Source organism: Dermacentor variabilis, chromosome 4 (assembly GCF_050947875.1).
Source record: "Dermacentor variabilis isolate Ectoservices chromosome 4, ASM5094787v1, whole genome shotgun sequence".
NCBI classification, from domain to species: domain Eukaryota; kingdom Metazoa; phylum Arthropoda; class Arachnida; order Ixodida; family Ixodidae; genus Dermacentor; species Dermacentor variabilis.
Window position 1 is genome coordinate 54933763 of NC_134571.1, and position 12046 is coordinate 54945808.

The 12046-nt window shown below is 47.6% G+C and overlaps 1 protein-coding gene across 6 annotated transcripts in view; it reads right to left on the minus strand.

Moving 5' to 3' along the window:
- Positions 1–3081: 3081 nt before the first annotated feature.
- The window catches only part of LOC142579175 (beta-1,4-galactosyltransferase 4-like), a 35119-nt gene continuing 26154 nt past the window's right edge, over positions 3082–12046 (minus strand). For 4 of the 6 annotated variants that reach the window (XM_075689136.1, XM_075689132.1, XM_075689134.1 and 1 more), the window contains 2 exons: positions 8819–8914; positions 3082–3587 (listed from right to left, as the gene is read on the minus strand). In XM_075689136.1, the coding sequence (XP_075545251.1) occupies positions 3410–3587; positions 8819–8914 (274 nt within the window). In that variant the 3' untranslated portion in view covers positions 3082–3409. The remainder of the gene's footprint in view (positions 3588–8818; positions 8915–12046) is intronic. The other 2 variants (XM_075689135.1, XM_075689133.1) reach the window with 1 other exon arrangement.

The following is a 12046-nucleotide window of genomic DNA, read 5'->3' on the forward strand; positions in this document are numbered from 1 at the left end:
GCGACTACACAACTGCTCGAAAGCGTTAATGCGCGTTTTCACGGAGTGTTGAAAGAACTACATCATTTACCGAGTTTGTACTTAGAGGAAATGAAACGTGTGTTAGTGCTGACGTCCAGATAAATTTTCAAAGAACGCCGCTAAACCCTCGTTTTCTGCCTGTTTAGAAGCGTTGCATGAAACGCTTACAATGTTTCTCCACTGTCCTGCGAGACCTAAAGACGCCAGCAATTTTATATCTAGAGAGATTGCGGCAATGTCATGGGTGACGCGTACAAACAGTTTAAAGTGAGTAAATCACTTGTGTGTTTTGAAGATAATTACTTAATACTTGTTTTCTGTCCTTCCCCGTGCGTTAGACGAGGCGCGTGGTTGGTTAACTTGGTTTACCCATTCTGCTCGGTGAACTAAACGGGAATTGTTGTTTATATTTCGTTAAAATAGGAAGCACGTTTTTGGCGCTGCACGATAAGAGTTTAAACTGCGTAGCTCTGTAGTATAATTAGAGCATTCGTAGAAAGTTACTTATGCAAGCATTTCAGACGTTTACAAGTGCGCATTATGAACCGCGTAGAAATTTTACCCAATATCTTGAAGTAAGTCAACGTACCTCAAAGCTGACATTTCGAGGAAATATGGGGCATATTATAGGTAATGTGTGGGCAGTGTTTCAAGAGTGTCAGTTATTTACGGCCTTTACAACAACGACAAGAAATGTAAGAAAGTGTTCGCAAGTGTTATACGACGATTATCCGGGTTCCTCAGGGAGAACTGTATGCGTTACCGAGTTCACATTCCGTGGACTAGAGGGCTGGCCACTTTAGCGGTTATGTGTGTGGAAAGTGTAACGTTTATTATGGGCGTTGCAAATAATTTCTGAATACGTGTTTTCTGCTATTTTTCATCATCCGTTATGTACGAGCTTTGTGACAGGTTTTCGCCGATGTCCTCGATGAACTAAACGAGGCACCTTGTACATATTTGGTGAAAATAAGAGCGATGTTATGGGTGATGGCTATGAGAAGTACTGAGAGTGTGTGTTACTTAGGCGGCCCTCTGTAGTAAATTGCGTTTCAAACGCTCCGGAGTGTTTTACGAACGGCACAGAATCTAACCCGCTGTCCTGGGAGAACTATATACCCGTCACCGAAACCAAATTTAATAAAAATCTTTGTACATATGGCCGGAAGTACATATGACCTGCTGCATAGGAAGTTAAGCGTTGGGGCATAAATGCAGCCTTTGTCAAAAAATCCTTTAGGAAGGGCTCGAAAGCGTACGTTCTACAGCTGTTACACTTAACGTACTCGCAAATCCAATTTGTTACAAATTAGGCAAGAAGAACAGAATGGTGGGCTAATTGGTACTGCATAACTTGTAGTATAGCACACATGGGCATGCAAGCAAACGTGCCTATTTGCGTTATACGTTAAATTAAGCCAGTTTCTGGCTTAATTATGAGCTTTGCAAATAATAACTGAACCCACGCTTTCTGCCTGTTTTCGTGCGATTCCCGAGGCACCAAGTAGGTTCCAGTGATGTCTGCGGTGAACTAAACGAAGCACCTGGTTTATGTTTGGTGAAAAATAAGAGGTAGGTTATGAGTGATGTGTACGCAAATTTCGAATGGTGTGGGTCAATTACAGCATTTTGTTGTAATTTTTGCAGTTTTTTGTGTGTTTTAAACGAACGGCTCAGAATTTCGCGCGCTGTCTAAAAAAAACTGTAACTGTCACCCAGATCAAATTTAGTGAATATGTAGGGAACCTTGTGGCCGTTGTGGATGCGAAATCGTATGTGTCTGAATGTTTTTTGGCATTTCTAGAACACTCCTTCAGCAAGCGCTCGAAAGCTGCAGTCATTCGCTGTTTGTCGCGAGAAAACTCTACTTCACGCGTCATGTTGAGATTAGATGAGAATGGGGAGCATGTTAATGGGGGGCTAATGTGTGGCGAAACTTTAACGTTTCTGAATTAGGAGCTTTGCGAATAATTACTGCATTCCCGTTTTCACCTTATCTTCATACATTATACGAGACGCCCGCGATGGCCTCGGTGAATTAGACAAGCCTCATTGTTTATATTTGGTGGAAATCTGGGGTCATCTTATGCGTGCATGTAGCAAATTTCTAAGCGTGTTGGCTAATTGCAACTTTTGTAATAATTTGCGTAATCAAGCGTTCCAGAGCGTCTTAAACGTAACTGCGTATAATTTATCTAGCTGTACTGAAAGGGCTGTACGAGCAATCGAGATCAAATGTTGTGGAAACGGGGGAACTTTATGATTGAGGTGCACGCAAAGTTAAACATGTCTCGGCAACATGCGGTCGTTGCTAAAAATTTCTTAAGTAAGTGCTGCAAAGCGTTATTTGCGGGCAGCGTTTCAGACGGGTCATTTGCGGTCAACCTATTAAATTGTGTGGTTTCATACAAGCAACTGAAATACTTAGTGCAGCTGCTCGAAAGAAACAGCTTCGCTCAAAATCTAGATGTGATTCTGCAGTGTCGAACAAGTTTGCTGTTTATGTTTACTGCCCAACAGGGAAGAAAACGCTCGAAGTTTTGCAAAGCTGTAGAGAAGAGAGAGAAAAGGGCACTATCAAAGGCAGAGACGTCAGACTTAAGCGCAACCACCTTCATACTTAACCTGAACACAACTTAAGTGCGTTCATTTATTCTGCTACGGGTGGTGCTAGTTATTCCTGAATAGGTTGCCGTGAATTTTCTAGCTTAATTGGTAATCTTTGCAAAACACTTAATGTTTGGTCCTTACGAACAGTGTTTGTCCAAGTTAAGCCGCTAGAAATGTCTTCTGTATTCATCTTACGGCGGCTGTACATACTTCTAGCCAACTATTCTGCGCTAGGATAAAAACACGGAAAGAGAGAGGGACATGGTAGGTTGTTATTCCTAGGTTGTCATATACTCGTAGTCCTCATTGACTTACCTTGCGATAGTCACCTTCTTCGCGTATAAGGCTGTGACTGTATACGTTCTACGTTGTACAAAGGGATTAACAGTTCGCCAACAGCCACGTTCCGCAGTCGTTTATGCTGTTTCAATCATGCCAAACTGATGGCAAGCCAACGGAATCTGTATTCCTTTATTGTCAAAAAAAATTTACTGTTATCACAGTGTATTGTGCCAGAGCACCCGAAGCTGTTCCAACGTGCTGAACAATTCACAAAACGCACGTTTGTTCTCTTAATATGACTGTATTGAAGATTTCACAATAAATAATATTGCAAACGTTTCTGTGTATGCCATCCTACATGCATGATAAAAGGGGTATCACCGCACACGGAAAAGTAGAAGGGGAGGGGGGAGGGGGGAGGGGGAAGACGAAACAATCGTCGACAAAACACTGCAAGATCCTCGCTCGCACGTGCTCGTTCTTCGTAAAGCGTGGGTCACTTGTGCGTGCTTTTCTTCCTTGTTTCTTTTTTTGGCTCGGACGCCGTGTGCGCAGAGAGGTCCACGATGACGTGCGTGTAAAGCTTCTTGAATACAATGTCGAGCACACTGTACTGAAGCGTGTTGAGGCCGTCCTTGAAAATGCGGAAGAAGCTGCGCCTCAGGAGCCGGAACCTGAAAGGAATAAATGAAGAGAAATTAAAGCGAGCTCGTGCTCCGTCGGTCGAGTGATCGCAGCCATGCTTTCCCGAGAACACCAAGTTTCTCCTCGTACTGTCCTGAAAAAAACGAATTGCCTCAATTCTGCCAGATCAACACCCTTCGCTGCTTTCCTGTATACCATGTGCCTGGACGGTAACACTGCAGTTGGTAATGGTAATAGTAGCGCGTTTACTGAACATGATTATGGACCCGGCTCTTGTTCCGAGGACATATCTCGGCTGAACGAACTAGAGAAGCAAAATGGTAAACAAATTTTGGCATAGCTTGAATTACACTGTAATAGGCGTATAAAAGTTAAACAACGTCGAATAACACTGCAAATAGTAACGCGAAGTAATTTGTTACACTTTACAGCAAGTGCGGGAATAAAATTTTATGCAATACGTACGGAGCAAGCGCTCGCGTTCAAAGATAACACGATTCGAACCGTATGATTCGCTTAGCAAACATGAGCGCATGTTTTGCAGTGTGATGCCGATATCAAAGAAGCCGTTGAATCATGCATCGCTCTATTAAAAGGTATATGTGTACTTTAGACACCTAAATTCTGGCACTAGTTTTAGTTAGTGAGTTATTACTTGATTGATCAGAACTAGGCTGGGCTCACTGGCACACTTGCTGTGTGTGCGTGCGTGCGTGCGTGCGTGTGCGTGTGTGTGTGTGTGTGTGTGTGTGTGTGTGTGTGTGTGTGTGTGTGTGTGTGTGTGTGTGTGTGTGTGTGTGTGTGTGTGTGTGTGTGTGTGTGTGTGTGTGTGTGTGTGTGTGTGTGTGTGTGTGTGTGTGTGTGTGCGTGCGCGTTATAATACAGCCCTGGGCGTGCTGGCCACCGTGAACTTAGAGCAGGCACATGGCTAAAATACCCTCGTATGCTACCTAATGATATCACGGCTGGCAGATTCGAGATCTGGACATCAATAGGCCATCGAGATCTCGACATTACGTGACGCCATCGGGCGGAGGTTGTGGGTCCGGCTCCCACCGGCGGCAAGTTCCCGTTTCGTCCACTTCCATTTCCCTTTTATTTATTATGTTCTACGTTTCAGTTTCAACCACCGCTAATTTCCGCGATACTTTTCTTGGCTTCACTGTCTGTTCGCTTCATATGGAGATGATTAACAAAAATCGATTCCCTATAGGTTTCCCTTCTTCTTTCATTTATATATGTAATGCCACGGGCGGCGATCCTGTGGTCGGTGCTTGGGCGATGGCGACGGTGGGCTATCTGGTGCGCACGCGCTAGTCCTACCATTGCTGCAGCGTTGTGCGCCTTCGCTTGTAAATATATCATCTGTATATGTAGATTCTCCCCGTAACATCTCTGGTGGAGGTGCGGGGTCAGCTCGCTACAACACCGGAAACTGGATCTTCGCAGCGCACGGCACGTTGCTGCCTCCACAATGACCGATCAAGCGACCCAGTGTGAAGAACGGCCGTCACCAGTCACTCTTTTGCGCCCTCGTGATCACGGGACATTCAACAGCGCAAACGGCGTAAACGCCGATGAGTGGCTGGCTATGTATGAGCGCATTAGCAACAATAACAAGTGAAACCCGACGATAATTCTTGCGAATGGCATCTTCCATTTGCGGGACACTGTACGACTCTGGTTCGAGACACGTGAGAAAGATGTGAAACGTTGGGACGTAAGTAAGCAGAAATTACGTGATCTGTTTCGGAAACCTATCCTACGACAACTGCTGGCGAAGAAAGAACTCGCAATTCGCGCCGAAACGTCCACTGCAGAGCCGTACATTTATATTCAGGACGTGTTGGCTCTGTGCCGCAAGGTCGACAAGGACATGCCTGATGCGGACGAAGTCGGACACGTACTGAAAGGCATAGCCGATGACGCTTTCAATCTGCTACTTCGTAATAATTGTTCTACAGTGGAGTTGGTCATCCCGGAATGTCGTCGTTTTGAGCAGGGAAAAAGTCAGCTTATCACTCACCGCTTCGACCGACTTCCGATACGGCTGCCACGTCCTCATGCGAAGGTTTACTCACGCTACGTCATCAGGATCGCCCGTCGAGAACTCGAGGCCATGGAACCCGTTACTCTTTATGACAATATGCAGCGACCTGGCTACTATTTCACTAATTCAGGCCACGCTTCCCCAAAAGGTCGCGAATATGGGCATTTTACCTGCCTTTCTTTACGGTATAATGCCGCTCCCAACTCAGTCTCTCCAGCTGGCGCTGCTGCTACACCGAACACGACCTTCACGCCACGTTCTCGTAATCCAGATGAATCGCGCACGCTGGATGACCGGTCCATCTGCTTAACATGCTCGAGGATTGGACACATCGCACGCGATTGCTGCAGCCACTGGCGCACGTCATACCGACGAAACTTTGTAATCGGTGGCTCTCGGAACGTGCACGGTCTGCTCCGTTGTTCCGTCCTGGAGCCTCGAGAGCTAGAACGTCTTTCTAGGGAAAACCGGACCAGCCGCTCATCATCACTCCATCGCCGTCAGTCCCGCTCGCCCCAACCTCGCCGCTCTCGGTCTCCCTTCGACCAACAGCGAAAACTTGCCGCTGTAGCCCCAGGAGGTGACGCTGCATTTACGACGCGGCCTGAAAATCCTATGATTGTCCCTCCTACACGATGAAACCTCCTTGAAGTTCTGGTTGATGGTGTGGCAGTTACTGCTCTTGTTGATATACCGGCGCAAAAATCTCTGTAATGAGCTTGAACCTCCGCCGCCGCCGCCTCCAGAAAGTCCTGACGCCCGCGGCTTCACCTACCGTCCGAGTAGCCGACAAGAGGACACCTGCCGTGCTTGGAATGTGCACTGAACGCATCACCATTACTGGTGACCACACATCTGTTATTTTTGCTGTCCTAGAACAGTGCCCTCATGACCTTGGAATTGACCTACTGTCCACACACGCTGCCCTCGTCGACTGCTCCGCGTGACTTCTCCGGCTAGAACTCCCGTCGCGCTCCGGCAACATCGCTGCAAACGTTGTGGTCGGTGCTTCGACGATGACGACGACGGCAGTGTGGCTGTCTGGTGTGCATGCGCTATCCCTACCATTTAAATGATGCGATGTTGTGCGCCTTCCTTTGTAAATATATCCTCTGTATATAGATTCTCACCGTAGCAACATGCATTGTCCCGTTGTCGTGACGGCGTAGAATAACACGCTCTCAAAAGCGCGATTTGAGAATGTTAACTCTTTATTGGGCGAACCTGCGCCCAGCGAAACAAGTGGCGCTCAAAGCTCAACGACAGCGGCGAGCACAGCTGGCGATCGCCGAAAATATGATCAGCGGGTCAATCGTGTCGGCTTTTACATGACTGGTCAAAGGTTCCAGCGTAATCGCTAGTGCCCGCTGTTGACTGGAGCACCTTTCTTTTATATTTCTCTTTTAGCTCCCAAATAATATATGTTGTCATTCGGGTGTTAGAGCGGTCATTAAGTTTCCGTGGCTGGTGATGTGCCAGGTGCCGGGCAATCGAGAGAGAGGTCCGGGGCGACGTCCAATAGATGAGAAAAATGGTTTATTTACAAATTGACATGGTGATTGTTTACACGTACGAGCACGAGCACGAGCACGAGCACTAGCACGATTATGAGCACGAGTAGGAGCACCCCTCCCCCCACGAAAGTCAAGGTACACTTTTTAAGCACTTCTTTCTCCCCTTTCTCTCGTCGGGGAAATGTACTGTTCTCGGTCAACCACAATCGCTGAATCATTCGCAAAATCTCGCCATTGACATCGCACCGTTCTGCCGTACAGTTGCCCGAGCGCCACCGCATACGAGGCAGCGACGTGGCAAACTGGGAACTTAATGCCGAAGTCGTTCCCACCGAAGTTCTCGACGTTGGCCCCTTTAATCAATTAGTGGGCCATACCGTGACGCTCCACTTGTCAGGGTCATCTTTCGGTAGAGTGGTATTCACGGTAGTCATTGCTTCCACGAAGGGTGGCGGCTGTTGTCGCTTCGACGTGAGCACCTTTATTTGTGTGTCACAGTCTATGTTGGGTCCAGTCCAGTCCAGGTGGGCGCTCGTCTCACCCGTCAGCTTTGGTGACACTGATCTAGTCGCCAGCTCCCTTGTCCCGAGAAAACGGCGATACAGCGTGAAGAGCCTCTCATAGCTGCACGCTTGCCGGCGAAGGATTAATCGTCGAGAGGAGATGCCAGGTACAAGAATGCTAAACGCCAATCGTAACACCGCGTTCCTTCCAGAAAGTACTACGCAATTCGCGTCGCGCATGCAATCGGATTACGAAATTCAGTGACAACAGACAACGGATAGGACTATCAACATCATTCAATAAACTTCTGATTCATGCAGACGCGTCCTGTACTGAGCGACAACGTTTAACATTTGATAGCGGATGAAATGCAGTCTTGGAGAACAGGGCAAATAAGTACACCTGTCTTTATATATATCAGGAGGATGTAGGAGGTCAATGGGCCAGTTGTAATTTGGAGAACAAGTCAGGCGTTGTTAACTTGAAGTTTGTCTGTGTCAATGGTTTCGAGAGTGCAACTCACTGTTGCACTCACTGGAACTAACTAGTAGGTCCCACCAGCGGGACGCCGCACGAAGAAACTCGAGAATGGATCCCACCAATGCTTCGCAATAAAATGTTGGCTAAGTTTGCAGGGGAGATCAAAGCAAATGAAATGTTGTGATCATGGCCGCGATGCAACTGTGCGAGGAGGCGAGCTCTGCTTCCCACAGCACAAGCTCTCTACCACAGACTCAACCATCAGGCGCCTCTCAGGCGACATTCCCTTCTGCTTTCCAGCTGGCCGGCTTAAGCAGCACTTGCAACCCGGCGTTGATTGCGAACGCTGTATAGTCAGAATGCATGCACAACTTACTGCGTTTTTCTTCAATATTCGCGCTGCAAGAACAAATGTCAGCGGGCCGACTCGAAATTCGCGGAAACATCAAAATGAAAAAGCCCGCTTTGTCAAAATTCCTCTTCAAACACAAAATTCCTCAAATTAACTTTATAGCAGCTGATGGCCTGGAGGAAGCAGCGCCGCGACTTCTGAAATCCCTGTAACAAAGTCCTCCCACACAATTTTTTTAAAATCTGCCCTAATATTTTTTTCTTTTCTTTTTTCCGCAAGGTTGCGCGGCCTCTTACAACATTGCCCATCATAACTGATGCCTCTTGCCCACGAGAACAGATCTCATTGTTTAGAACTTACCGTTCGGGATTTCGGCGCACGTCGACGTGTTTGAGGGAAGTGTACCGGCCGACAGTGCAGTCATTACGCACTATATTGAAGCCGCTAAACCGCAGCCTGCAAAAAAGTGAAACCAAGCTTTGCTGTGTCTACTATATTACGCATGTTCTGTCGGTCGCAATTTAATCATGCCAAATTAAGGTATGCGTGTTCTTTTTTTCTCGACTCGTATGACGCTCTCTCCTGTAAAGATTGCTGGCCTATCGCAGCCAGCGCGCTGCACAGCGCGGAGCACGGAGCCGCAGCAAGCTCCTATAGTTTCGGTTTCGCCCGCTCTGATTGCCGAAATTCGTTGTGCCACGATTTCGCGCGTAATCGCAATTTTCCATATTCGAAAGTTGATATGGCTCACGCAGATAGTTTGCTTCAATTTCCCAATTACAATGAGCCCTCTGAAAATAAATGTTCAAATGATACCTATTAACTTTTTATTTAATTAGCTAATAATTGCCACCTAGCACTCGTCATACCGTGGTCGGCACTGCTGGTGGCATGTCTCCGAAGGAACCGCCCTCGTATTTGTAAATGCCTATTTTTAAATGTTACTTAAATTATTGATAGAAACACTCTGCACAGTACACAAGAAATGTATCTGCCATGGAATACGGGACAACTACTTATCACTATACTAATGACTAATAATAACTACAAACTGCATATTATGAAGTCGAGGGTTCGACGGAAACCCGTCTGGTCGGGATGAAGCAATAAAACGACGGACACCGACCAAAAGAAGTGCTAAAAAGGGAATAAATCTAAAAGACGTTTCGGCTTCCCTACGGAAGCCTTGTTCACAATGGGATGAAGGAAGGCTCACGAAAAAAAAATTATGGGGTTTTACGTGCCAAAACCACTTTCTGATTATGAGGCACGTCGTAGTGGAGGACTCCGGAAATTTCGACCACCTGGGGTTCTTTAACGTTCACCTAAATCTAAGCACACGGGTGTTCTCGCCCCCATCAAAATGTGGCCGCCGTGGCCGGGATTCGATCCCGCGACCTCGTGCTCAGCAGCCCAACACCATAGCCACTGAGCAACCACGGCGGGTGAAGTTCACGGAAGCTTATGTATACTTCATAACGTGACGTAAGCAGCGCGTGTATGACGGGGGGAGGGTTCCCTCATTTCGATTGAGCGTGTGACATGTTTTTTGTATCCCCCAGTGATTCCAGATACAGTGGCGATTTCAGGCTTCTTTCTTGGCCGATAACTCTCGAGCGATCCCAGTCAATCTGGAGATATCCCAGCCCGGCTCGTATCCAGCCCGGCTTTATACCACAAGCTTTATCCCGACACCTATGCCACTAGTCTTGCGGGCACTGCAATGACATCGCTAGCCTAGACCATATGCTCTGGCGTTGCCCCTCGTTACGAGTCGCAGAACAAATCAATGAGGACAAGTGGCTCTCCGCTATCAAGAGCCCCTATGCCGGGGCGCAACTATGGGCTGTCCAGAGGGCCCACGATGCGGCGGTCGGGCATGGCCTGACTGTCCCAACGTGGGAGCAGCGCGCTGAGTCGCGTACCTAAGGACATTCATTAAAGTTTTGAATCCATCCATCCATCCTTTAACTAAAGGATTAGTTTTGTTTTAATTAATCAACTTTTTAGGTATTGGCTGCCGACCCCTAGTGGAATACGCAAAGTTCTAGAGCACTTTGAGAAACCGCTCAATAAATTGTTTCCAACACGATATATCTCACGTGGTCCTTTTTTCTGCGTTCCAAGGAAAGGCCACGAAATATTAAAAAAATACCACGTGACGGCGCGCTTGCGCACTGTTGTTGTGCTGCTCTCAAGCGTGCTACGGATGAAGGAGGTCGACTGCAACGAGACTGGCCCACGACAGGGCATTTGCACCATCATGCGATAAGAGCGGCATGCCCAAATACCTACACCAGACATAACACCCGTTCTTGTTGTCGTTATGCTCTGGTATCTTTAGGGTGTTTTAATTCAGGCCAGCATTGGGAACAGTCTACGTAGACAGCTTCGAGACCAAATAATTTAACGCGTCTGGGACCGTCTAGCAGACGATGAGAACGCGCCTTTGCGACGTGATGTCACCTCATGGTAAGGTGATAAAGCTACGGTAAGTACATATTATTTCTCAACCATATAAAGCCAACATGCAATGGCTACGTTTACAAGTACTCGACGTGAGCGGGTCGAGCCAGAAATCGGGCTAGCCGAGCCAGGCGTGACCACGTTTACATGATATCGCCAATATCGCTTCTGACGAATCTTGATAACGACGGCGCACAGCTTCGAGCAGAAGACACCAACGCGTTCGAACAGGGCTTCCAGTTCACGCTGCCGTCTGCAACAACTCTATTTCATAGATGTTATCGCTACGGTGAGGTTGCACTGCACAGTGCTTGTCTTGGCCTTGTTCTGATACTATTCCCGCTGTCGGCGCATAAATCGCGACGTCAATGTGTGTCCCACGAGAGTCTCGTCGCTGGCGGGCGCGACCCATCCGCGTTTACATGCATGCACGCTGCAAATGGGTTGGGCTGGAGCAACCTATCCCATTCGTTCGGGCTGAATCAGCGTGACTCGACGCTCGTTCATCCCGATCGGCAAGCGCTTACATGAACTCGACAGGCATATTCCAGCCCGACAAGCCTTGACTTGACTCACTTCTGTCGGGCTCACGTAAACGCCATGAATGGAGCCAAGGAACATATTATTTCTGTGCTTTAACTCCTTGCGCGTGCGAGCCTATATGAAGAACACAACGTGACTTACATTAGGCGCACAGGAAACCGTGGTTACGTTTTCTCGCGCGCGGACGACCTTCCCGCCGAGTTTCCAGGCCTCTTGCTGAGCCACCGTCTTATTGAACAGCTACATAACCTGTGTCGTTTCTGACTTTGACGTTGTCTTCGCAAAGCTGCCATCTTTGAACGAGACTGTGGAACGAGGCTTTATATGGCCGCTGTCTGGCCACTTAGCCGTCTATACACAGCGAGTGCTGGAATACAGCCTTGCAAACCAAACTCGTTGATGTCAATGTCGCGAGGTGCTGCGCTTTTCGGTTCATATGCGCGCACGTACTTTAACATTGTATTATTTTTTATGTGTTTTAAGCTCCCTTCGCCGTTGATACTTTGTCGACGCTCTGTGTGTGTATACAGAAATCGACCTCACAAGCTATCTCGAGTTAGAATTTTGTTTCAGCACTCC